Source organism: Anser brachyrhynchus, assembly GCF_964034855.1.
Source record: "Anser brachyrhynchus genome assembly, chromosome: 19".
Classification (NCBI taxonomy): domain Eukaryota; kingdom Metazoa; phylum Chordata; class Aves; order Anseriformes; family Anatidae; genus Anser; species Anser brachyrhynchus.
Window position 1 is genome coordinate 3,004,359 of NC_137712.1, and position 26,585 is coordinate 3,030,943.

Consider the following 26,585-nt stretch of genomic DNA (forward strand, 5'->3'; position numbering starts at 1 on the left):
TAAAGGTAATTAAAGGTGAGATGAATTCAACTTTTTTCTCCCGTTTTTAATACTCATCCTTCATAAATATATACATATATATATATATGTATGATTCAACAAAAGAACATCTGATCAATGAAAGAGAGAACAAGAATTCAGTTCTTTTGGCTTTAACGTACCGAAAGATGCATTTTTAGACATCTTAAAAAAATATACTCGTCAGCCACAGGAATAGCTCAAATTATTTCAAAGCGTCCTGAAGAGCGTTATATAAAAGTCTTCAGGAGCACACGCAAAACGCCTCCCCCACAAAACACCTCACGGATGTCTCAGTTCTGCACAGCAGTAGAACGGGTACGAAATCAGTCCCCCAAAAACCCCTCTTTGCACCTCACTGCCGAGTGGTGTCCTTTGAGTGCCCCGGAGCAGCAGCTCCATCTGAGCTCCTGGAGTTCAGGCACTGCCTGCCGCCTTGCCCGCTAAATCCCCCGCAGGCGCTTGGGGACACTTAGTGCCGTTTAGTACCTGGCAGCTTCTCCCCACCATCGCCTTCTTCAATCACATTGGGAGACCCCAACCACCCACGCCTCGCTGAACCGCTAAAAAAATGAACGTAAAACTCTAAATAACAGAGGTGCTTAATTAGGTAAGCGTAGCATGAATAGCAGCTTCATACATAGCCATGATGAGAGATTGGTTATACTAATTTAAGGTGGAGGAAATAAGAGCCCAGATGTGATCCTGGTGTCAGGAGGTACGCTGGATCCCCAACCCCAAGGGCAGCAGGTTCGGAGTGAAGACGCCGCATCTTGGTCGCTGGGTTTGTTTAAGGGGTGCTGGTAGGGGATTGCTGAGTGTTTTGTGCTGCCACTTGTGTCAGAGGTGAATGGAAAATTCAGGTCCTGAGAACTCATTCACGTTTCTCTGCCCTTCCTCTCTCTCCAAAGCAGTGGTGGCAGTAGTGACAACTCCCAAGGGAGGAGCGGTTTGGGTACCCCTATCTCCCTAGTGTAACAGGGAGGGAAGGCAGGTTTATTTTTGTGTGTGCAACCTTCCTAATAATACAGCATAGTGTTGAACCGTAGAAAGGTTTTCAAGACAAGCAAATATTTTCAAAGCTTGGATTATTCTTGCTTGAACCAGGGCGCATGATGAAGATGAGACACAGACACATTAACCACAAAAGCAAAACAGTACCCATAAATAAATACACAGCACACTGAAGTATGAAAGTTTGAGAAAAAGAAATTGCACTTAAAGCACTTTAAAGATGTACATTCTTGTATTTATTACAAAGAAACAAGCAAGAAATTGAGAGAGGTCTAAAGACAGATCCACGCTGATGCTGCTCGGTGCTGATTACCTAGCTCAGAGGCAATGCAGCAAGGGAGCTGCAGCCCCTTCCATGGAGTGCTACAGAAGTCTCTGAAGATTCAGTGAAACAAGCCCCTTGCTTTCAGGAAGCTATTGCAATTTATTTCCCCTCTCATGTCAGGAGGCAGAAGCTGGTACTGCAGCTGCATCCCAGCTCCCGTCCTCCCCTCCTGCCAAAGCTCCTGGGAAGGAGTTCAGTCATTTAAAGTTTTGGTCATTTAAAGTGAAGCATTACAAGTGATTTCACTAGAAACAATGAGAAACCCTATATATTCAGAGTTTGGTAAACTTGACATAAAAAACGCGAACAAAGATAGTCATGGTCCTGCACTCACATTTTACCCCAGCCTGACACTGAACACATTTGACATTTATAGCCACAGATTGTGCAAAACATTTTTAAGTCTATGAATTGTTCTCCCTTCTACAAAGCAGGGCCTGTTTGCCTACACAAAGCTACGGGTTCCCTACATTGCTCTGCACGCACACCCACAAAGTCAAGGTTATATCCTTTGCAAACAAGCTTCCTGCCTTTTGGACTGAATTAATGCACCACGTTCCTTACCAAGCTATTAAGGATTAACACTTTTTGGTAACTATGCTCTGCAGACTACGTAAGTGTCAGACAATTCAATCTCTTCTCTCCTTCCCCTGTGATCCTCGGAACTAGACACTGCCTACAGATGAAGCGCTCCCAGCTCCTCTCCCTCTCCAAGCAGATGTTGCCTCCTGTTGCTCCCAGTAGTAAACGAAACCACACTGCAGCAGGGAGAGTAAGGACATGACCTAGCACAACGAGACCCAGGACACTGGAGGTGCCACAACCTTGTTGTAGTCCAGTCCTTTCTACAGGCAGCAAGATTTCATTCTGCATGAAATACAGAAGACTAAAAAAAAAATCATGTTAAATTTTTTTTGAAAAACTACAAGAACTATTTTTGTATGAAAAAAGTCAGTTACAGAAAATTATTTCTACATTGGAAAAATTATAGCTTTGAGAAAGAAAACTTGATTTTTGTGCAACATATCTAGATGCATTATGATGCTTAAATCGCCTGCTTATTCAGGCAACCTGCCTATAAAAATCACAAGCAAGGTAACACCGAGAAGTCTGGCAAAATACATTCCCTTGGTGCTTCTAAAGTTCTGGCACTACCTGAATACTGAAGAGATCAAAGAAAATCTACCAGCCAGATTCAAGAGCCTGAGGACTGATGAAATAAAAACATAAAAAGACTACTAAATAAATTTCCAATTTTCCAAAAGCCTTTTGGTCAAATTCTTGCACATTTCAATCAAGGTCAGGAGAACAAAGCTCTTGTTTATGACAAGTTATTGGAGCTACTTGCAGGTGAAGCTTTCTAAGAGCGTAACTAAACACAGAATAGCACATCTTTAAAGCATGTTAGTTCTTTGACGGGATGAAGTGTCACAACAACAAAGGTACACGTGAAATAAAAAGGAAATCAGTTAATGATTTTTATTAAATTTCAGTGCTTTCATAAAATAAATATGGTATATAATATCAAACAGTGAGAAATAAAGCACAAGCATGAAAAGCATGGTAACAAAAGTTACACACACGATGGTGTTTAATACTTAGCACTTTAGAAACCATAAAGCCTTTAATTATTTACAAGCAGCAAACTATCTAACATAATTTACAAAGTTGCAGCAGCCTAGTCAAGAAGTACTGGAAGGGGAAAAAATGGAGAGACCGCAATGGAAGACCTTCACTTTGCTCTATCTAGTTAGTTAGCACTTTATTACGTACCCTATTTTCTCCTTATGTACATAACTCGTTGCAACTTCCATTACTCTCTAGGTTTAATAATTACACTGTATTGTATTTTAGAGCTTAGTTCATCTCTAGGATTGGTGTAGTGCCTTCTGCACCGAACAGGTATTTTCAAGTAACACTTCAAATAAAAGTAAACATGTGCAAACCAAAGTTACGAACCTCCATGACCCTCAGGTAGCAGTGTCCAACCGGATGGAGCAGCCGCACGTTAGCAGATTAAGTTATGAAATAGCTACAGAAAGCTACTCAGAAGTCCAGCCCGGGCAAAAAATGGAAATGGGAGTTTTTCTTTTTAAATGGAACTGAACTGCAAATATACCCTGTTACCACAGACAAAAATTTAATCTGCTGAAACACAAAGATCTTTAAGGTCATAACTCAAGATTTAATATTTCAACATGAAAAGAAATCCAAGCCATTCGACTTATTTGGGCTTCTGAAACAAATGCAAATGTCTCTGTTTAAAAATTGCTTTTAAATGAGAAAAACAAATCAATAATATATTAATATATCACCCAAAATAAAAAACATACACACTCTTCATTTTAGAGCATGCTGCTCATTCAGAAGAAAGACAGGACAAAGAAAGTAGAATTACATTTCATGATGTAATAAAAACATTAAAATTTGTGATCATTAAGTGCACCATCGTACAGGATTAGCGTGCTCAGAGTGGAAATGTTCTATACCTACCAGAATCCATTTTTATTAAAGCAAACAAATCTTTAGGACACTACCTGAAACTGAAATCGATAACAACTGTGCTCCATTCAGCTTGCCTCAAGTTTCAGTCAGGCATGTTCCAGCCAGTAGCACCTGTATGCCTCTTCATGATTGTATTCCAGAAATCTTTAAATTTGCAAACAATTTTTTTTTATTTTTTTATTTCTAAAAAAAGACTGGCTTTTGCAATCCTTGCAATGCTTATCCTAAACAGATACTGCAAGTAAAACTGTTCTGAGCAGCACAAGTTGGGGCTTTTTTCAGAAATCTGAGAGCTGGACTTACGTTGGCAGTAGATACAGTACAACAATTTGATGTATTAAACAGTTCCTCAAAAGGGTCTGAAAGGAAGATTTCCCTAAAGACTGTTTAAAAAACCAAACCAAACCCAAAACACTTCACCCAAGATCTGTTCAATCTTCTACTGAAGTTCAGAGCTTGCCAACTTTAAGAATGACAGGAAGGAGGAGGGAATGAGGCGGAGAGGAAACAGAACTAAATTCCCAATTTGTACCGATGAAAAGCTTCAAGTAAAAGGAAATCCACTTGTTAAAGATCTTGCTACATGCACAGTCCCTCATCAGTTGAAAGCCACAGTAGTTAGCATTGGGTGTAACAGCAGATTTATCATTTGTAAAAAACACCGACAATGTTCCTTCATTCTTAATAACTTGCATCCATGGTTTCTGTTTAGAAGCTTCTTAAAAAATGTTTATGGTTCTGCACATTTCATACCAAACTGTAGGGAAATGTCTTCATTTGCTGCAATCCCACTCAGCAATCTTCTCCCCAAGAGCTCAGTGTCATTTACGAGTCTGAGTCTTCTTTGGCACTGCAGGTCGCTTGGCTTGCCACAAGTGGTTATGAATAGTAAGAGCATCCACACTGACAGACATGGTTTTGGCTGGAATTACATTAAACTGTTTTCTATCTGAACTGTATTTATAAAGTTTGTCAATCATTTTCTTGGTGATGCTCTTTGGCCCTGTTCCAGTCAGCTTGTAGATTTCTTCAGTGTCAGGATAGTAGCAATAAAGTGCTCTGAACTGGCAGCCAGCATCACGGAACAAAATGATGTAGTGGTTGGCATCGCATTTTTCAAGTTCCTGCATTAAAAATAAATAAGCAAACATACACACAAGATTGTTCAGTGAAAAATCTCACCTTATGCCCAGCTTTCAGCTTTCACATATAGATAAATAAGTGTTAAAGTTTTTTTGAAACACTAGACAAGTTACTGACAACATTTCTCATTTCACAGGTACGTTTTGGGAAATGGTATTCACTGCAGTGCATCAGTAGGATTACAAAGGGAGTATTGCGGACAAAATTTACTGTGAGCGCATTGATGATTTTATATTTTATTGCTTACCTCTAATATTGAGTTCTTATGTGGCTCATTCACTTTTCCAGCAAGGCAGCAATGAGATATAGCATTGTGAATAATCGGTTTGTTTGATTTGCTGCTGGGTTCCTTAAATAACTTTGGACCTAAAGGAAGATAGATCAGTAAACTTTTTGCCCAACGCTTATGATTTTCATTCATCAGAGGTGTAAAAAAAAGTAACCGTTTTTCTCCAACAATTTACTTTTAAACAGAACAAATTAGGCGTGACAACTTCCCAAAAGTAACAAATCACACCAAATATATCAGAACTTTTTATGACCTGCTATTTGTAACAAACACTCAAATAGTCACCTGTGTATTCTGCCACTGAAGCAATGGAAGATGCCGTTGAAGCGTTCTCCCAGTCTCTTTCTGTGTTTCTGCTAGGATTTCTGCTCAGTATTGGTAAGGACTCCATTGATTCAACTCTGTCGGGGAGTAACAGGGAAAATAATTATGATACGCCAAGTTCCAACCCTCTGTCAAATCTTGAATAAATTGTCACTAGCCCTGAATGAACAGAATATTGTCCCTCCTCCTCCCCAGAATTGTCAGACTGTCCCTGCCAGATTATAGAGGCAAAATTCTACTATTCTTTTAGGGAAAAGCAAAACAAAATGTCAAGTTTGTACAGGCCATCAAACTTAGCAGCAACATAAAATAGAACATGAATTCACCTAATTATTGTTGTGCCTCTATGATGGCAAACTGAAGTAAACAACACTGAACCCCAACACTATTTCATAACAGAGGCTTAACCTTCACTTATTTATTTTCAAATATCTTTACCTCTGAGATGGTGTGCCACCGGAATGTACACTTTCAGGTTCGGTTGTTGCTGCTGAGGCCAAAGAAAGACTGGAACCAGACTGAGCACTGCTTAAATTATCAGCTGCAAAACAGAAGATAAAATGTGAAACATTTTATTAAAGCAGATTTGCAGACTCACTGAGAACAAAACTCAGAATTCTTACGGGTGGAAGAGCACTTTGTCCCTGAATCACTGTAAGATTCTTCACGATGGACTGACTTTGGCCTGGGCTTCTTGGGCTTTGATTTGGGCTTTCCAAGTCCCTGCTCCTCCAAGATTTGTTGCTGTTTTTTCCTTAGATACTCTTGCTTGATCAGTTCTCTACGAGCTTTCTCTTCTTCTTTGCGTATTCGGTCCTCCTCAGCTTTGCGACTGAAAAACAAACACAACGTTTAACATATAAAAATTCTCCTCATCTTAAAGAGGAGATGTAGTATCCCTTTCCACATGTTATTACCGAGCTTCATCTCTTTTTTGCTCAACTTCAGCCTCCAGCTGCTGTTTCCGAATCCGAGCCTCCTCAGCTTTGCGCTGCTGTTTTAAAAGGAACGCTGCACGTTTTTTTGCCAACTCATCTTCTGCTTTCTGTTCATCCTGCAAGATTCATAAGGATAGAAGGCTTTAAAGAATACAAGAAAATACATTGAACTGGACATCACAAAATTGCTGAGGATTCCAGAAAGATTTTTAGGAAAACATAAGCTAATGCTTTTGGAAATCCTTAGTTTTACAATTGACAAGCATAAGAAAACCACCTCGAATTTTTTAGTGCTTAGGAGAACTTTGACATGAAGCTTTCCTTTAACTCCATGAGAAGAAAAGAAGATATGGTCTCAGCTTACTCTGACTTGTTTTGATTTTGCTTACCCAGCACAAAACCTCATTAAACTGCAAAGTATCACGGAACTACAAAGTTGCCTAGGATGGAGCATAAATAAACCCAGCATAAATGCTAACCTTTAAGTCATTCAATATGAATAATACTATACAAAATCAGAAGTCAAATTCACTGAGGTTGACACTGCCTACCTGGACTTTTTTGAACCAGAAATTTAAAAAGAAATGTCATGTCAGCACATCGTAGATATTTACAGTAATCATTGCTAAGCACAAATAAAAACACTAAATGTTTTGATACTGGTGCTGGACTAGAACAAGTGATATTTAAAAAAAACATCCAAGCCAACAACATATGAAATACCACCAGACTCTAAAAACAAAAGCTTAACAAGCCTTTTCCCAAGCCAGAGTTGAGTGTAAAATGGGATAAATTACTTACATTTAACACATTTTTGTAATGAGATCTACACACCACCATCACAAGACAAAAACGAAAACTGCACGAAAGACAATTTCTTCCAACAGTGCCTTTGAGCATCTGATTTGTTGCTTGTATCTACAGTCATACAACTAAGTTAACCGTTAGAGCCCTTGATTTGTTAGGCTGCTAGCCCACTCAAAAACCAGAGAAACTCAGTTGCAAATGAACAAAAACCCTAATTCAGATGCTCAGCTCCCTGATAAGCTTTAAAACCTGTTCAGCAAGCTCTGATTAGAAACCTGCCCATGTTCTGTCAGAATTTTTTCTTTCGGTTGATGCAGGTTCACAGAATGCTCGGATTTCAAAATGGTAAATTCTTCTCATTACATTCTGTGATTTTTTGTGCTGAGTATTTACAAAATGTTTGCATGTTTGTCTGTGTATGTTTGTCCGTTACTCACATAGAAAAAACTAAAGGGAAAGAAGAAAGGCAAGGTTAGCCCTGGTTCCTAGTAAAGTTAACAGTAGATTGCTCTCAATTTCAGGAGACTGATTTCATAGATGGTCATTTTTTTTCCTCTGCAAGCAACTCTTTTCAAATGCATTCTTTTTAAAGTGATAGTATTGCAACCAAAACATATTCAGAAGATGCAAGAATGAAGTGGGAAAAAAATTCTAATGCTGGACAAACGTGTACAAATAACAAAACATACAAAGGTAACATATTTACCTTGAAGAAAAATCCCACACCAGACTTCTGATCACCTTCACTAATTATATCTGTAGAGCTATCCTGGTTCTCAAGTTCTCCTTCATCTGGAGCTTTTAAGTCAGACAAATCTACTTCAATGAGATTAGCCTTGCTTCTCAGTGGCTCATCCACTGGGACATTTTCTTTTCCTGAGCCATCAGAAGAATTCAACCCTGTTTCTTTGAAGCTGTTATTCACCTCCTTGCTCATTTCCGAAATGATATTTTCATCTTTGGAGGTGGAGAGAACAAGTGCCCGTTGATTACTCTCATCGTGAAGTCTATAGGTATCAAAGAAACACTTTTCTTGAGAAACACTTCCCTGATCAGGACTATTTTCCAAGCTTATTTCTGTTGGTGTCTTTGACAAGCTATTGGATGGGAATGGTCTTAAATGCGGTAAGGTTTCTAGACTTTGTGTTGGAGTTTTAACACGTGCTGAATTTTGTTGCCTCTCTTTAGGGACTTTCAAATCAGATGGTCTTCCCGATCGAGGACTCCTTCCTTGACCAAATCGAGGTGGTTTACGAAGATTGTTCATTCCAGTTGGTGAGAGGGGCTCAACAAAATGAATCGATGGTTTTACCTTTTGGTCCTGAGTGTTACTTCTGGTTCCTGGTGATGGCACTGTTGGAGATTTCATAAGTAGTTCCTGTTGCTGAGAAATCTTTAATATAGCCTGCTGAAGCGTGCTGATTGTTTCATTTAGTTTTTCAATAGAAAGATCACATTCATTAATATCTACTTCTGTAACACTGTCTTCTAGGAGGGCAGCAGAAATAATTTTACTTTTTTCCAATTCATGGATAGCAGCAGAGTCTTTAGGTTTATGTTGCTCAACAAAAGCTATGCTTTCTTGCATTTTCACTTTTGCCACTTCTTGAGCATCGTTCAGCATTTCTTCTCTCTCCTCCTCCTTCACAAAAAAATCCTCAGACTTGGAACCCAAAGAGACTTCATCCAAATCTTCACCATTGTGCCGAGGATATTCTTTTGGAAAATGCTCTGGTTTAAGCGGTTGTGGGACATCAGGAGATTTCCCTTTTTTAACAACATGCAAGAAAGCTGCCTTGCCCAATTTTAGTCGCTGCCTTGCTGATAAGGCTTCCATCTTCTTCTTCTGAGCTTCTATTGCTCTTCGTTTCTCTTCCAACTGCATATGAAGCTGCACCAATTCAGAAGCCAAAAGATTAACATTATCTTTATTTTGCCTGTTGGGGCTTTGCTCTCGCTTCTGTTTCCACGTGGTCAGTGGTGCTGGACAGCTTTCTGACCCGTCCGGCGTGGTCTTTTGTGAACTACTTGTGCTGGACTTTGTTTCGTAGCTATTAAGCCTCTGAAGCTTTCGTTCTGCGAAATTGGTCATTCTGACACTCCCGCTAGCCATTGACACGCTGCTAACTTGAGAAATTGTACTCAAACATGGGCTGGAACGTCCACTTGCATCATCCTTATCTTCATGTTCTTTTACCTTCATATCTTCCTGCAATTTTGCAGATTCTTCCTCGCCTATGTATTTAGCGACTATAGGATGGTCATCTATGACTACCAAGTCCTGTTCAGTGTCTTCTATGTCTAAGAGATCTGAATCAGAGTCCTGTCTCACCATAGTCCACGTAGTATCTGGAACATGTGAATTAAGACTTTTCACGTAACTTACGTTGACTTTACTTGCTATGTCATCATCAGATTTAGCAGCATGAAGAAAAAATCCTCCAGTAGGCTGATCCTGAACAGAAGGATCCAAACTGCTACTAGCCAAAGGTCTGGAAGCTTCTAACCCTGCCTCCAGCAGTGCTACTGAGTCTGCAGTACCAGAGTCTGCAACTGAAGTGAAATCCGAACTAGAAATTGGAGTAAAAGTCCTATTGAGATCATGGTCACCATGACTGCTGCTTGTTTTCTTGCGGATCAAAGGTAAGTGTCCCTCATTTAATCTCTTTGTTATAAAACTCCTTTGTTTCCCCTCCCCACATTCATCCTCTTTATTGATTATCTGCTTTTCCTTTGCTGGTTTTAGAACTGCAGGCATTAAGGGCTCCAAGTAAAAACTGTCTGGTTTGCTTTCTAAAGTCTCGCTATTTATTTTTGGAGACCACGCTGTCGCAACTATGCTGGGTACCCTGGCTGACGCATTCTGCAATTCAAGATCACCACGGTTTGGCCTTTCTTCAGATTTGATTATTGCAATAAGCTCTTCGTCTTCATCCTCAATTTCAACATTGTTCAGCAAGCTCTTCCCATTAGTTTTCATTGATGGAGGATGGGGCTGGTTTTTGGGAGTTACATTAACAATATTTGAAGCAAGACTGTCTTTGCTGATTGATCTAGCCAGACTAATGCTATCACCAGATCCAGGGTCCACATCAGTACTGGCAGAATGATGAAGAGCAAATGGTGTTGGCTGAGACAGAGGCCTAGAAAAGAGAATAACATGATGCTTATGCACAAGAAGTTACAAATTGTTGAATTAAGGACTGTAATAAACGCAGCTAAAATTTTTGCTCCACTTAAAAAAAAATGTAACCAGCAGAAAAAGTGACCGGCAATGGTAAATAGCAACTTCAGATACTTAAATTTTTAACAGTGCTTAATGAAAATCATGTTTAAAGTATTTTCAGTTCAAAACCTAAATCCAGGCATCTGTGAAAATGGAGTTTAAAAAAAAAAAAAGGCAAGTCTAAATCCAGGACGTGATACCATATTACTGCAATGAAATTGTCACAGTATGGCAGTATTCTTCCATTAAACAGTATTGTAATACTTAAAAGCACCCATTACCTGGGTTTCTTCTCCGGCCATGCAAGAACTGAACCTCGTGGCTGCCCATCAACACGGGTCAAAGAATTAGAACGATGTCGATGACCTGAAATATTTTTAAACAGTTAATGTTTCAGAAACTGTCTTTCAAACAGGAGTTTCATCTTCTTTTATAGCAAACATAACACATTGTTCCACCAAGAGATGGCAGCAGAAAACAGATTTGCTGGAATATTCAAAGAAAATAAAAGCCTAATACAATGAAAAGTGACACTGAATGTGTGTGCATATATACACACACACACACACACTCCTATATATACATTTTTATACACATATACAACTTTTGGGTTTCCAAGCGTAGAACTGTTTAATTTGCTAAAATTCAAATCATTTGAAAACACACAGAAAGAACCAACACAGAAAACAAAACACAACTTATAACCGTGTCTGTATAAATACTACCAAAAATAAATTTTATTCTATTTATTTAGAAAATATCTTTTTTCATTTGTTACTATACTGACAGGAATGCTAATTGTCTGTTGAAATGTAAATTCAAGGTAGACTTACCAGGGCTGTCTTCTCCCTGTAAAGATTTTTGTTGTTTTTGTCTCAAAGGGAGCAGTGGATGGGAAGGGCTAAAGGCAGGGCTTCCTCCTTTGCCACTAATTCAGAAAAACAACAACTTGTTAGTACAAGAATTTTTTTCTATAATAAGAGAAGAAAGCAATACCGTAGGGGAAGATACACTGGTAATGGGTAACCCTTTTCCTCCTCTAAAACACAAGAACATATAATTAACTCTAACGTTAAAGAAGTTACCTAACGAGAAATAAAGATTTTCACATGTAACAACAGAAAAGTAAACTATTACTTGAAATCAAAGTGTTTTTACATTTTTAAATACAGTGACTTTAATGTACTGTTACACAAGCTACATTTTAGAGACAAAGTAAAGGCTGAATTAACTTGCTAGTTCCCCTCAAACTTAGTTCAGCTGAAAAGCTTTGTCATTGACCTGCTTGTATATTAGATCATAGTGTTGTGGTTTTTTTTTTCCATACTACCACTTAGAGAATATGGTCAGTAAAGATGAGATGCTCGGACAATTTTCACATTTCACGTTTTCTTCAAAACAAAAATAAGAATTTCTTCTATAACACAATGGTGACATAGAGTGGTGAGGTTTAGTGGAATTTGCAAAAGATTGAACATAACAGTGCCAAGTATTTCTTTGAGCTTGAGAATATTTTACAAATTGAGTGAATTCACATTACGTGCAGAAAATTTGTAGCAAAATCTGAACATTTAGCAGCTAAAATTCCTATGTTACTCAAATGGAAGCATAAATCAGAAGATTAATCTCAATAACATGAAAACAAACTTACAGGTAGTCAGGTTCTTCAGGGTGCAGGTAGTATCTGCTGCAAGCTTCAGAGCCTGTCTGAGCTGTGGGATGCAAGTCTGCTGGAGTTGTACTAGCAGGGCTAGCCATGAAACTTCGCTTGGTTGCATTGGAAATAGGAACAGGTGGACGACTGCTCTTCTGCTGCAACACTGTTTTAACTGTGCATATATTTATAACATTAACACAACTTCTACTAACCATTGAAATAACAAAACAGAAAAAGTTTTCAGACTGCAGTACATTCGAGTGAAAACTTTACAACACAAAACTAAAATGAATCCTGAAATAACAACCTGCATTTAAAATATGTATCTTACAATGACCTTAATGAAAAGGAAGTAAATAATTAGTGGTTTTAGAGAAAAAATTCTATCTATTCTGCCAATGTCATTCCAAAATTTAGAACTCAAATCACAAGTGGATCTAGGACTAATCCTGCTTCCATTTTTACTGCTTTCAAAGAACGCCCAGCCAGCAGAAGGCTCAAGTAGAAACAAAACTATAAAGGAAACATCTCTGTGCAACAGTTTCATTATAATGTAAATATTTTTAAATAACACGCTAATATTTATGAAACATTAAAAACTTACCATCTTTTATTTCCTGAATATCTCTCGGTTGTACGAAGTCTGGTTTGACATTCTCAAACCACCAGAAGAGTTCCGCAATGAATACCATGACGTTAGGCTAGAAAAAAAAGAAAAAAGTACACGTCACAATAACAAAATACATGCTAATGACTTACCTATGTTTTATTTAAAAGTATAACCCTTATTATGTTTCTTACCTTTAAAACCAAAGGAGCGTATAACATGTCCTCCAATGTGAGATAAAAGCATTTGTTTAGATACTCATTTGAGAATTCTCTCAAAAGTTGAATATTATATAGGCTGTCTGCAATTGACGTTACCTCCTTCAAACAAATATCTAGAAAGGTGAGAAAGAATAGTTTTGACACTACCCCAGTGAATTAACCCTCCATCCACCATTAGCAGAAATACTGTGTACAGGAACTTCAGAGTGCTTATATACCATTCAATATTTGTTGGCTAGCAGTGACATCTCTACCTTTTAAGTACCAGAGGGATAGGAAAAGGAGGGAGGGGAAGAAAAGCACAACACATTATTAATTTTGCATTCATTTTAGAATCCATATATAATTCTATCACAGTCACAGAAAAGGTAAACAGGCTACAGAATACAAACATAAAAACAAACTAAAAAATAAGAACAGATTTGTAAATAATACAAGGTTACTCCTAGGATTTACAGTTCTGGTTCTTTCTAAACCATTCGGCATCTCTGTAAGACTCAACATATCTAAGAATTTAAAAATAATACAAAATATTGACTTGCAGAATTTAAATAGAACAAGGGCATTGAATTATTAAGAAAATATTTTCTGGGGAAGAGATTATGTTCAATATGCTGACGAGTGACAATTACTGAAGAGCAGTAGAACCTGTTTTCAATCTAGATTCAATTCTAGATCAGAAGTCAAAAAGGTGTTTGTTTTTTAATACATTGATTTTATACAGATCTCATACGTAACCTGACTAATTTGGTATAGATCACCACCTAGTAGATGTGCTGCTTTTTTATTTGATAATGCATTTCTAGTTCAACTTTCAAAGACTTCGGAATATTTATTTATTTAAAAAACCTTTATTACGTACCATCCAGTTTCATTTGCTCTGGACAATAATAGTGTATCACAGCTAAAAGAGCAGCACCATCGCTACCATCCTTCATCAAGTCTTCAAGCAAAGGAAAGTAAGGTAGTTGCCTGCTTGAAAGATGGTCTCTTCGGTAACGCACCTAAAAAAGAAAACTGGTGTTCATGGGATGCCTAGGAAAGCAGGAATTCTTGTTCACTACTGTAAACTCTTTACGGTGGATCCTTTACAGCATTTTGCTTTATCTAAGTCAAAAACAGCGTACAAGGTTATATTATACTCTTCTCTCAATGGAAGCCAATTCAGAAGAACACCGTGCTTCCTCTTTAAACATTCTCCTCATATCTGGAAGCAATCCGTGCTGCTGAATTCTTAGCTTCATACGCACATTTTAATTTATTACAAGCAATTTCAGCCAAAACCCTTCCACACAGATGCATGAACGCAGCAGATCCAAAGAAAGAGACACAGATAACTACATGTAAACACTTAAAGCTTTGGGGAAAAGAAATTAAGATGAGCTAGCGATTTCTCACGTGTTACCCACATTCAGACTTGCCATCATGTCCACAGAGAGCAAAGTTTTCTTGGAGAGATGCAGAATATCTGGCAAGCCAGTACACAATACTAATGTGTAAAGCAGAAAACCATGGCTTTTTCCAAGAATGCTCTGCAAGAAGAGCTTTTAAAGATCAATGGCAAAACTCTCCTCGATTTCACTCTAGATCAACATCAAACTCTTCTGCCATCCGGCCCCTGCCCCTCACACAGCTTTGAGCATACCTGATGAGTATCTAAAGCCAACCAGCTAAGGAACAAATCTTGCATTGCTTCTTCCAATTTTTGCAAGAAGAGTTTTGCTGTTGATATTTAACAAAGAATCTATGTGCTAGACTAGAAGGCCGTATCCAAGTCCCAGCAGCAAAATGATGCGGCAAGCAAAAGAACAATACACTGCATTGCTTGCAGAAATGGCTTCCAGTGTTGGAAAACAATCCTTTTACACTGTAGGGCATTAACATCACTTAACATCTACTACACTACATAGCTGTATGTTACGCCAGTGCAGTAGCCAATATAGAGTGTGTTTTTAATGATGAGAAGGAATTTTGATTTTACCAATGGTATTATACACTTTCCAAGACAACCTGGGAGAGCTCTCTGTACACACACACACACACACACACACACACTCATTCATATGCGTCAATTGAGGATGGCACAGGCTGAGAAAAATTCTATTTGAAAGAATGAAGGTCACTTATAATCCGAGTAATAAGAACCTGTTTCATTTATTTACTTTCCACATACATAAACATGTTATGTTAAGTTTCCCTGGCAAGTATCTCTAAAAGCTATGTCTACATGCTAATGCTCTTTTTCCTCTCCTTTTACCAGGTGCAAATTATCTTTTTCCCCAGCCTAGAGCACTCCACAAATACGTAATGGAATGTGAATCATACTGTACCACACGAGCATATTCCACTGGTTCCAGCATGCAGTGCGATATGGCATGCATCAGATCAGGCTTACGCAAAAAGAAATAGTGAGATACACGATGGCGGTTATTCAAACACGGAACAAATCAAATGCATTAGCAACATCCACTATGCACTGGAAAAGCCGTCATTAAGTCTGATAAAATAAGTATGCACACTAAGGTGATCTGGTTAGCTTAAAAGGTTCATCATTTATCCACTTAGTCGAAGTAAGCAAATTAAAAGACAAACTTCAGAAACTTCTTTTTAAATGTTAGTTGCTCCTGTATTTGAAGGAGAAACATACTTCCTTTCCAATAGATTTAAATGGAATTTAAACCAACCACAGTCAATACCGAGAAATAACATCTAAAATCTGTAAGTACCTCTTCTTTATTTAAGCTTTGAAAACACACAATATCAAGGTGGTTTTTTTCATTTAATTTTTTTTTGCCCTACTCAATTCTCTTCACCATTCAGTCTGTTACAATGACAATTCTAAATTATTCTGTATATTCTGAGGTTTGAGATTTATTTATTTATTAAATAAATGGCATCTGTATGCATTGAAGTACAAAAACAGGTGCTGCTGAACCAAAAAGAGATAACTACATATGCTAAGAAAAAAAAAAATCACAGAAGAAAAAAAAATAGGGGAGAGGTGGCACAGCGTAAGAACTACTAAGGAGACTGCAAAATCACCAGTAAACCAGGATAATCTAAGGGGTACTGAACTAGCAGAAAGATGACTTCTATTTATTCCTTCCTTTACCACCAGCTTGCTCAATGGTATCGTGCAAGTCAATTCCACTCCTGTAGCTATTTCTTCTACTCTCACCCAGTTGTCTCTTTGAACAAAACATAATCCATGAAACTTAGAATTGCTATCAAATGTAGGCCTCCAATACAGATGTGATCTTTGGGCACACACAAAGCTACATGATAAGCACTAGGGCAACACTTCGTTACACTGTCATGAGTCATTAAATGAGGCTGGAAGACAGGGCTCTGGTGCAGGTTTAATTAGCCAGCAGGTCCCCACTCACACTTCCTTTATTTCGGATATTTAAAGTTTTTACTATGGGCCATAGATTCAGTTCAAACAAGTACTGGATTGTGAGCCAGAAGGGCGAGACTGAGCTCTCTGGGGAAAGGCAGAGACTGTGGGATAGGTGACTGCCAGATCACACCTGCTTTTTCCAACAGTGCTGCTCTCTGGAATTTGCAACTTAGACAACAGCTCTCATCTTCCCAGGCAGAAAAGCACCAAATCCAGCAAGCGGAGGAGAAAAGGTATCAAGGAAAAGCACCGGAAGAAAGAAGAATCTCTGCAAGTTCAAACAAACCCAGGAAGCTCAGCCAAAAGCAAGCAGGTTTGTATACTATAACATCAATCCCACTATATATATATATATTTTAAACTTTCATTTTCACACTACATCAAAAAGAAAATATTTTGTTTTGATATGTAAAATGTTACTTCTGTTTTTCCTCCCATTACGCCAGCTTCAGTTTCCTCACTTCGCCATACAATTCCACTGGCTGTAGTAATGGGCCCAAACTGGTTTGTCAAATCTTCTAACCTCATCTCAATGAATAACGGTGTTCTGGTTTGGACAGATTTACCTGCCATGGGAGTGCAAGAGCACTACAAAATGAACTAATGCAAACATCTGCGTATCTTAACTATAGATTCAAAGATCAAGCAACCATTTAAACCGACCAGCTTTGATATCACCTTAGTGCTGCGATCAATTACCTACTTGCGATAAAAATAGTAAATACAGATATTTCCACCATTGTTAATTTCCTAGTTTTTGGCTTGTATTTCATATTCGTCACTCCTGCACCATGGAAATAATTCTGAAGTGCTGTAAAGTGATTATGCTATATGCTGTACAGTATGCAAAAGTCAGGTTATGAAAATTAAGCCTGATGAGCCAAAAGCTTACACAGAGGGTTTAAGTTTCCCTTTTTTTTTTTTTAAAGGCTGAATAAGAAGCATTGTAAATGAAAGCAAACAATCTGAAGAAATTTTAAAAAGCCATGATTTTGTGGATGACAACTGGTGTAAAAGTAGTTCACTTACAGGTACTAATTTCCAATACCATTTGGAAGGAGACTGCTCAGGAAGCAAGGAAAGGAATGTAGGAATAGGAAAGGAACATCAGCAATGCAAGTTATAAGCAGCAGTACTTAAATGCACTTCAGCAATAAACACTTTCATATTTTAGAGGGGCTGTAGTCTAGAAGCTTAATTTTAAAATATTAAAATGAGACCCAAAAGTCAATAGAAGGTTAAAGGGATCCTTCAGACCATACAGCAACTTGTAAATTAAACAGCTCTTAAGTCCCTTATCATTGAAGGATATGGTTTTATATAAAGTACATAAACTTTGACACCAACATGAAAGTTAAGTAATTGTGCCTTGTTCACGTTAAAATTTATCCTCTTTGCACACCAATGCCAACAAGAGAGAAGAGCACAGCAGAGCTTTTCTAAAGGTTCTATTAAATCATAAATTGGAAGCATGGATAGCTGGTGTATGTTACATTTTAGAAAAATATTATTTTACATTCTCCAGAAATGAAAGTGTTTCGTGTTTTTGCAGTGTTAGTGCATTGTGATATAACTTCAAGACAAAGTGGGGGGGAGGGAGATCACAAACACACACCTATAACAGCTGAATGCTAGGAGTATGCTTACTAGATAGAACTTAAATAAGCCTCTGAATTTACATTAGACAATAAATTCATGTAAAACGAATATGCCCCAAAAGCTTTCAAAATATATGCTATATATTTTGTGCTTTGAAAGCTAAGCGAAGTTTTCTAAAAACATTAAACTGAAGCAAGTTATTTTAGTTGAACTAAAACTTAAAAGAAAGTCAAAAGATACTACAGGGACTGAAAGGTAAGGAAGGGCTCTGGTGGTACACACGGAACAGACTGCATGCACAAAATCTCGGGTTTTCCAAGGACTGGACGCCTCATGTTTTCTGGCAAAGAAAATGCTGACATGTTTATATTTAAATCCATTAATCACTAATACAAAAAATTATGACTGAAGATAAATTTGTTTTACCTTTTGATGCCCTGGACTTTCCATTAATTGCTGTTTTAACTTAATCTCTTTCTCTGTTATTTCTCTCATTTTAAGGTTCACCTAAAAGGGCACAGCATAGAAAGGATATATTGAGACACATTTTAATATGTTTCCTTCCACAAGTTGTTGTTTTTTTCCATCCTCTCCTCAATTTAGCGGTCAATCCATTCTAAAAATACAGAAAGCTTATAGAATAATTTATTACAAGTAAATAAGGGAACCTTCTGTGTTTTCTCCTTCAGTGGTGAAAGTTTCTCACGGACATACAAATCTGCTTCTGAATTCAAATAGATCTCCTTGAATCACAAGGATATTTAGACCAATATAAGATTTACACACACAAGCAGTATCAGAGACATCAGCAGCATTAGTTTTCAAGACCAACTACCTTATTAACAGTAGCTGTAATAGCTTTCCCTCTAAGACTGGCAAAGCTTAGGTTAAAAAAAAAAAGCATAAACGTATAAAATCGATAAAAATATAAATGGGTGAATGAAGTTAGCTTATTATGTATCTCATTAATACACAACACTTTTCTACTGGATACCTAAGAAAACAAATATTTTCAGAACTATTTGGTAAAAAAAAAAAAAAGAAGTGTATATTTTCTAAAATTATCGAAGGAAAACCTGGGTTTGCAAAGGATACATTCTCTTTAGAATGCGGCTCTGTTGTCACTCAAAAGGTTTCCATAAACTTTTACCTTTGAAAAGTTTCAGGATTTCTGTTAAATAGCATTAAAGTTACTCAGAATTAATCTACCTTCTTGTTTAACAGGAAACAGTGCTTTACCTAAAGAATCTCACAGCAACTTGTCTGAAAACAAAGAACCCAATTCCTAGAGTTTTCCAATTTAATTCTTAATTATCTTCTCTATTTTAAAGTTCACCTTGAAAAATTTACCAGCTCTATCATAGCAACCCTACGAAAAAGAAATTGCATTTCCCTGCTAATCTGATTCTCTTTCCAATCCATATGAAAACCTTGAGAAGCCAAACAGGAAGATGAAATTAAAATTGGTCTCATTGGTTGCAATAATAAGGAATCAAATACTATCAATAACATCCTCCTGCTACAGATCATTACATCCAGCTACAGCTGGACTTCAGTTAACAAGTTACAAAATAATTAAAAGCAGTTCTCTTTGTCTGAAGTGGAAAAGACGATAGAAAAGCACAGGTAAAAGAGACAATCATCAGAACTTCTGGAAAAATTTGAAAGTTGCCAATAAGGAACAGACACACATCTTGAAGTAAATTTTACCTTGTTAATCCAGAAAACCATTGCATCCTCCAAATCATAGGGCAGTTCTTTCGAGGCACTGAACGTAGAGAAACGCTTGACACTAGCGACCACCTTTTCAATGCTGATCATTTCTACAGTATAGGCCATCATGAGAGCATCAATCATTGCCATATGCGAACTCTAACGGAAGAATGCAGAAAGTATTGAAAAATGAAATCCTTTAGGAAAAAACTTTGTATACTCTAACTGTATTTACAATGAAAAAATCACAAGGTTAGTGACCTAGAAATGAAAAGCTCTTCATTCCCTTAACTATTTAAAATGGTGTTAAATAAAAAGATCATTAGGTGGATTTAATTAAGCTAACCATTTTGATTGGTGCACAGCCCAGGTCAGATTCAGACACAGGTGTATCATCGCTCTCCATGACGTAAATCCCTTTTCGAGACAGAGCCTGGATCACTGACTGGTGTCCCTGCAGAGCAGCCACCTGATCCCCCTTCAGGATGAGGCTGCAGACACGACAGTACAGCTCGCTGGACAGCAGCAGCTTGATGACGGGTGGTTTAATGTGTTCTTGCTCATACTGATCTATGTAAAACGGGTCCTTCAGCTCCTCCGGGACATTGTCTGAAACAAAGAAAGTTTCATCGAGTGACATCAGTAAGTGCCACCAGGTAGGGACTGAAGTAAAAAGTTCTTCCTTTTGTTCAAAAGGCAGCGTATGAAAGGAGAAAATCAAGCGCTGAAGATACTGAATGCAGTAGGCCTGCAGCTCCATATCACAAATGGTTTTCAATAGGTCTTTTTGCTTTATTTTGACTACGCAAATAGTCATACATGTAGTTCAGAAAAAATCCTACACATTACCTGGTAACTTTCCTAAATAACTAGAGCCCCATTTCACAGAAGCACTTCAACACAGACTGAGCGTCCATTGCCCTCTGTGCATCTCTAGCTGTTCCTTGGGAAAGACCCAGCTCAATCACAACAATGCACTGTTACCTCTACCAATTACTGCATACAATTGGCATTTTAATTTTTTCCTGAATTTTAAGTTATTTACTTAGATCACAGGCTAGCAGGCTCCGTGTATCAGATTGACAAAATATGTATGCCTTCCAAGCAAAGTTTACAGCTACTTCAAGCAACATCCCCAAACAGCTGGGCACAGCAGTTAAATAACTGCAACAGTCACCAAGAGCACTTGGCTCAACATTCTCAGACCGAAAAAGAGAACAAGCCACCTGTTTTTGGATTCGGTGCTAATCAATGGACAAAGATAGAAATTCTAAGGTGCCAAAGTTCATAAAAGGACCAAAGTATCTAGCACCTAAAGCATTTTTACAAATATTTGGCAAACTAAGTCTTCAATAGATGATTGTGTTTTTGAAGACGAGAGCACTGAAGCAAATTATGGCAGATTTTCAGTCTTCAAACAAAAGCTTCTGAAGCAAAGCCATTCCACTTGGATTTGGATTTAACGTGAATTTTACACCAAATCTAGAACTTACGTGCACTGACAAAACAGAAGGCTTCATCCCTGCACACCAGCTCCCATCCCTAATGAAGACTTACACAGCTGCTGGTGGCTGGCAGGAAAGGCAGGCACCAACAACTGATATTGCCATCACTCGAAGTAGGTGTAATGCATCTCAGATCCACCCGCTGCCTTCCGAAGCGCTGTCAGTGCTAAAGGCTGACACGCTACGACACAAGGCAAATGCCAACAGGCTGTGACAGTCCGAGGTGGAAGGAAAAGGTCTTGCAAGCGATACTACCTTGGTATCAGGGGAAGGGTATAAAACAAATTAAAATTAGGTAAATCCCAAAATAAACACTTCTACTCGTGTTCAATAATCAGAATGGAAGCTATGGATCTTGCAATGGCTGTGAGTACAGCAGTCTTCAACTCCAGGAAACATACTTGCCAGCCTCGAGTGCATTGTTTTAATAGAAGGCAGACATTTCATTATTTGCAGACATGAATTTGGATCCTACGTCATCCAATCACTGTGAAGGTCTTCCCCTGAAGCCACCTCAGTAGTTCATCTCAGTAAGTACATCTACAGTTAGAAGAATTACTAATTTGGCGACTTTTTGACTTTCAGCTCATTTCCAGCATAAATTAATTTCTCCGTTGAACACACTCCTACCCAAAGCATATTTTTGGGCCACAAACCAAGCCACGCAGTATTGGTATGCTGCGGAGCACTTGGTGTTCATAAAGATGAGAAACTGAGACAGAACGCTACCAATTACGTGAGCTAGAAGTAACCTCACTTAAATAAAACTGCGTAGTAAACCAGTGTTGTCGTAACAGCCCTAACAGGGCCTTGCAGTTACTCATACAATACTGCCCCTATTTTGCAAAATTGAAAGCTTTCTGAAGTTTATTAAAAAGAACATTTTTCCCTTAAGGGACACTGAATGCTAAGCTATACAGACTATATATCGAAGACGGCAGGAAATACAATAAAACCTCACAGGCACCACATAAGCGGTATTTGTTAACAAGGTTGTCCATTTTTCAGTGAAATAGGTAGTAAATGCAAATATTTTTAATCTCCTTAACATTAGTCAACCTGACCTAAAAATCAAAGGCTGTTGAAAGGTAATTCCATTTAACGGCCGCTGCCAATTCCAGGAGGAGAAAAGGAGCTTCCATTTCTAATGACTGGGGAAGGATCCACAGCTCAAAATGCAAAGCAGCTTGTATTATTCAACATTTTAGCTTCATTACAAGCAGATACACCTTTAGCAATCTAAGACATATTGCTTTTCAGTAAAATTATTTGTAAAAGGGAATAATAGAACACCAGCTCACAGAAAACTTATGACGAAGTACATTCTGGTAAGAGTATTAGCATCACTCCAAGTTTTAAATGATTAAAAACATCAAAAAATTGAAACCTATGCAAGTTCTAAACACCTGAAACGTGCAGTACTTGTTCGCCATGGTGGTTTTGGTAGGAAGGTGTGCCCCCAGCTCCTCGGAGCACCTCGAGCAGGGAATTGAGGTGACAGCCTGCAGCTGCTGGCTGGAGCTGCGTGCCCAGCCATCCCATCCCTGCACCAAGGCCCAGCAGCTCAGCTACCTGGGCACCAAGGCATGAGCAACAAACGGCTCTCTTCAGCTTTTCTGCAGGTTCCTTCTCCACAAGGCAGGTGGTTGTTTTATGGACTACAACAAAATAAGTCACTATTTCCATTGCAGCAGCAAACAGAGGCGTTATTGGTTGGTATTCCGATTGTGGTAGCGCAATTCCACGTTTGCCAATAGTACAAACAGATTATATTTATCTTTTTCCTACCGTGGCATTTAGTTACACTGCTGTTCAGGAAGAACTGTGGGTGCAGTCTTTGACATAATGCAAAATCCAGACCACATCCATCTATAAAAGGTGTCAGCGGCACACATCTGCACGTTAATTTACATAGTATGCTGCCCTCTCTTGTAGGGCCGACAGTTTTCAGTTTGGTGGTACGGTAAATCAAGTTAGCCTAAAGACTCAACAATCCAGAATATGTAAAATAAAATTTGGAAGAATAGTAGAAAGACAAAAATTAGGATTTGCACAATTCAAAAAGGCTTTTAAAAAGTCAGATGAGCACAATATACAACAGTCCCTGTCTAACTTGCATCATAAAAACTGCTGCCAAGACTTCTCCCTCAAGACATTCAACTGATGAACTTCAAAGAGAAGGAAAAACAAACCAAACAGAACAAAAAAAACCACAAATGTTGGGAAAAGGATCCTATTTACTACCTTTTAAATGGTGACGCAATGTTTGGCATCTATATTTGCACAGTTGCTAATGAAGGCAAAAAGCTCTCTCTCCACCACTAACACACAACAGGCACAACCCATCGGGGTGGGATTTTTCCACCCTTATCAAAACAGAAGACACTACTGGAACGTGACGCTCAGCCTCCTGCCTAACAAAGGCAGTGAAATCCCCCCCACTAGTTTTTGTTTAAACTAGCAATATTTGCAAAGATTTTTAAAATTCTTGTCTAGCAATAAATTGACCCAGTTCTCAGCAATGAGATCCCATGTCTCACAGACGTAAATACACTCAAGATTCTTTCTTTCTTTAAAAAATACACATCTTGTATCTTGGCTACTGTTCTTTAGCCTGAACTTCCAGACAAGAGATCCCAAATCATTCTACACTGAAGAACTCTCTGGCTTCCTGTTTCCAATCTCCTGTAACTGCTCACAGACTGGATGGAGTATAACGTGACCAGGATTGAAGATATAGGGGAGAAAAGAACAATTTCTAGTAGCAGGACTAATTATTTAAATAGGATCATTTAAAGTTATTCATAAACATTAATTGCCCAATACTTGCAATTTATTTCACCATAAGCACTTGCCAAGCTTTATTTCCTACATTCTTGGTGTATCCAAGACTTCTGCTAGCTAAGTTTGGAGACCAATGCCTACCTGTTACAGCAGGGAACAGTACTGCAATTACAGTGATATCCCAACTAGAGGCCACATTGAAAATTTCAGATATAAATATTCTAGTGCTGAAGAGTGGAATTATTAGCTTTACTATTTAATTCAGATTTACTTCATACTCTCCTTGTGGACATGAACATATTACCCACACGGCAGGGACAAACGAAAAATAAATGGTAGAAAAGGCTGTAATGCAAAAAGGATGCTACAGAAGCAACTCTGTGTTGAGGAACTTGCACGCATCGCAGCTGCAGATGCCCTGTCCGCCGTGCAGTCAGCTCAAGCTAGGGATAACACGGCCTTCCTAGTCAGGAGCATCCAACAAAAAGCGATTTAATTGTGAGATTGATCTTCAAAATTTGAAATCTGTACCTAAAAGTGCAATGCAGGAGACCCGCCTTTCACATCTCTGCTAATTAGTCTTATCTCTAGTACAATGCCACGTAAAACAATCACTTGCAGCACCCAGGTCTGCTCGTTCTCCCCTTACAAGCGCCAAGATTCCCAACTGTCAAAGTCTCAGAAATACGCTGTCAGTTTTAGAACAATTCAACACCAACAAGAATTAACCTAATGCTGGTTTCACCTCCAGTAGCTGATTTCATCTCCATCTCCACAGGTAGCCACACACACCCCGACAGATTGCCCAACCCCTGCCGTGGGGAGTAACGCCATCTCCAAACATGCCACACACTTTTTGCTTGCCTCACTGCTGAATGTGTCAATGCTCCTTTTGAAGAAAATGTCCCAGCCTCTCCAAGTCCCAGTTTCCATAAGCATCTTTTTCAACACCTTACTTTCACGACCTATAACTGTACTTAGATGTAAGAACACTGTGTGTTCACCAAAACTTGTGCTTCTACGCATTTGTGCTTTCGAATTCTGAAAATCAACTGGAAAAATTTAATTCTGAGCAAATAATGCCTGAGATAGAGCTACAAGAAGTTCAGCTTGAGCAGAGTTTAACAAATTCTACCAAAGCAAAACAAAACAAAACAATTAAACCGTGTCCTTTCGTTGCTTATATTGCAGTCTCCAATACCATCCTAACTCCACAAGGAAGCCACTTGTACGTTACTACTGCGTGTTACCAAAAAGTTTGCAAATGCCTTCTGCTTTTCCTAACCTGCTCTCTCAGTAGTTACCTCTAGGAAAATCTTAGCATCAACTCCAATGCAAGCTTTACAGAAGCATTTTCAAGCTTTTTGAAAGACATAAAACAAAAACTACCAGTGTTTCTATAGCAACTTCAAAATCAGATGGCATGCAACCTGATAATCAGATCTGTCAACGTGCATACGTAATAATTCAGTTTGTCCTACGTTTTTGTTAAGAATTGTCAAAGAATTCACCACGTTACATTCAGTACCTGAGCTGACTGGACCCTGATTTTATGCAAATGTTGCAAATGGTTGCGTGCAGTTGACTCATAGAGCAAGGACGTCCAGTTTTGCTATCTCCAACACCTATAAAAACACAATAACATTTCTCCAACTTTCAGCAGCAAAAACTCTTAGGTCTTCTTGTCCCCTTGAGTCTAGTGCAGAGATATCTGTACTGGCTATTTTTATAAAAGATGAAGCACTCAAAAATAAGCCAGCATAACTCCTCATTAAGCGATTCTTTTGGTACCCTGTCGGTGAATTCTAATCTCTCAAAAAAACCTGTCAGTTCCAAGTATAAATCATTCTGCATACAAGGTAGTTTACAGGATTACAAAAATAACTTCACATGTAACAACAGCGAGAAAGACAATTATTTCCAGACTCTCCCCTCCTTGCTTTAGGGTAGGGACCATTTCTTTACCATCTCACTTACAAACACCCGTTCAGAGACGATTAGCTGATTACAATTTGATAAAGAAAAATAAAGCAATCCCGAACAAATTTGTCTTACCCCTTGAACTGAAGAAGTGGATGCCAGCCAGATCTGACTTTACCTCGAGAAGCATGAAGAACTGGTTTCACATGGAAAGAGAGCCAAAGCATCACGGTAAACAGAACGAAGCTTATTCAAATTGTGAGTAAGATTTCATTAGTATCAGTATCTGTTCACAGAATTATTTAGTGCTGCATGATGTCCTCTAAGCTGCAGAACAAAGCAGACGCTACACTTTCCCAGCAACTAAGACCATGTACATTATAACAAAAACATTCTTTGTTGGTTCTCATTACAGAACTCTATTATAAACTCCAGAAGTGATCTCTAATATTAGACACAAAAATTTATGGAAAATGGGTAGAAAAAAAACAAGCGAAAGAGTTTGTGTACTGCTGGTGAGAGTGACTGCGCTTTTATTATCCTATCTTTTGATCAGGCAGAAAGCCACAAATGTGGATAAACAGAAAAAA

The 26,585-nt window shown here is 38.3% G+C and overlaps 1 protein-coding gene across 5 annotated transcripts in view; it reads right to left on the reverse strand.

Annotated features, from left to right (window-relative positions):
• Window positions 1-2,822: 2,822 nt before the first annotated feature.
• The window catches only part of CAMSAP1 (calmodulin regulated spectrin associated protein 1), a 37,084-nt gene continuing 13,321 nt past the window's right edge, over window positions 2,823-26,585 (reverse strand). For 3 of the 5 annotated variants that reach the window (XM_080562067.1, XM_080562066.1, XM_080562064.1), the window contains exons 3-19: window positions 20,133-20,395; window positions 19,784-19,945; window positions 18,500-18,580; window positions 17,504-17,536; window positions 13,937-14,078; window positions 13,048-13,187; window positions 12,851-12,947; window positions 12,241-12,418; window positions 11,423-11,517; window positions 10,871-10,955; window positions 8,070-10,506; window positions 6,536-6,672; window positions 6,242-6,450; window positions 6,057-6,159; window positions 5,580-5,695; window positions 5,253-5,371; window positions 2,823-4,986 (exon numbers count right to left, since the gene is read on the reverse strand). In XM_080562067.1, coding sequence (XP_080418193.1) covers window positions 4,684-4,986; window positions 5,253-5,371; window positions 5,580-5,695; window positions 6,057-6,159; window positions 6,242-6,450; window positions 6,536-6,672; window positions 8,070-10,506; window positions 10,871-10,955; window positions 11,423-11,517; window positions 12,241-12,418; window positions 12,851-12,947; window positions 13,048-13,187; window positions 13,937-14,078; window positions 17,504-17,536; window positions 18,500-18,580; window positions 19,784-19,945; window positions 20,133-20,395 — 4,700 coding nt within the window. In that variant the 3' untranslated portion in view covers window positions 2,823-4,683. The remainder of the gene's footprint in view (window positions 4,987-5,252; window positions 5,372-5,579; window positions 5,696-6,056; window positions 6,160-6,241; window positions 6,451-6,535; window positions 6,673-8,069; window positions 10,507-10,870; window positions 10,956-11,422; window positions 11,518-12,240; window positions 12,419-12,850; window positions 12,948-13,047; window positions 13,188-13,936; window positions 14,079-17,503; window positions 17,537-18,499; window positions 18,581-19,783; window positions 19,946-20,132; window positions 20,396-26,585) is intronic. The other 2 variants (XM_080562068.1, XM_080562065.1) reach the window with 1 other exon arrangement.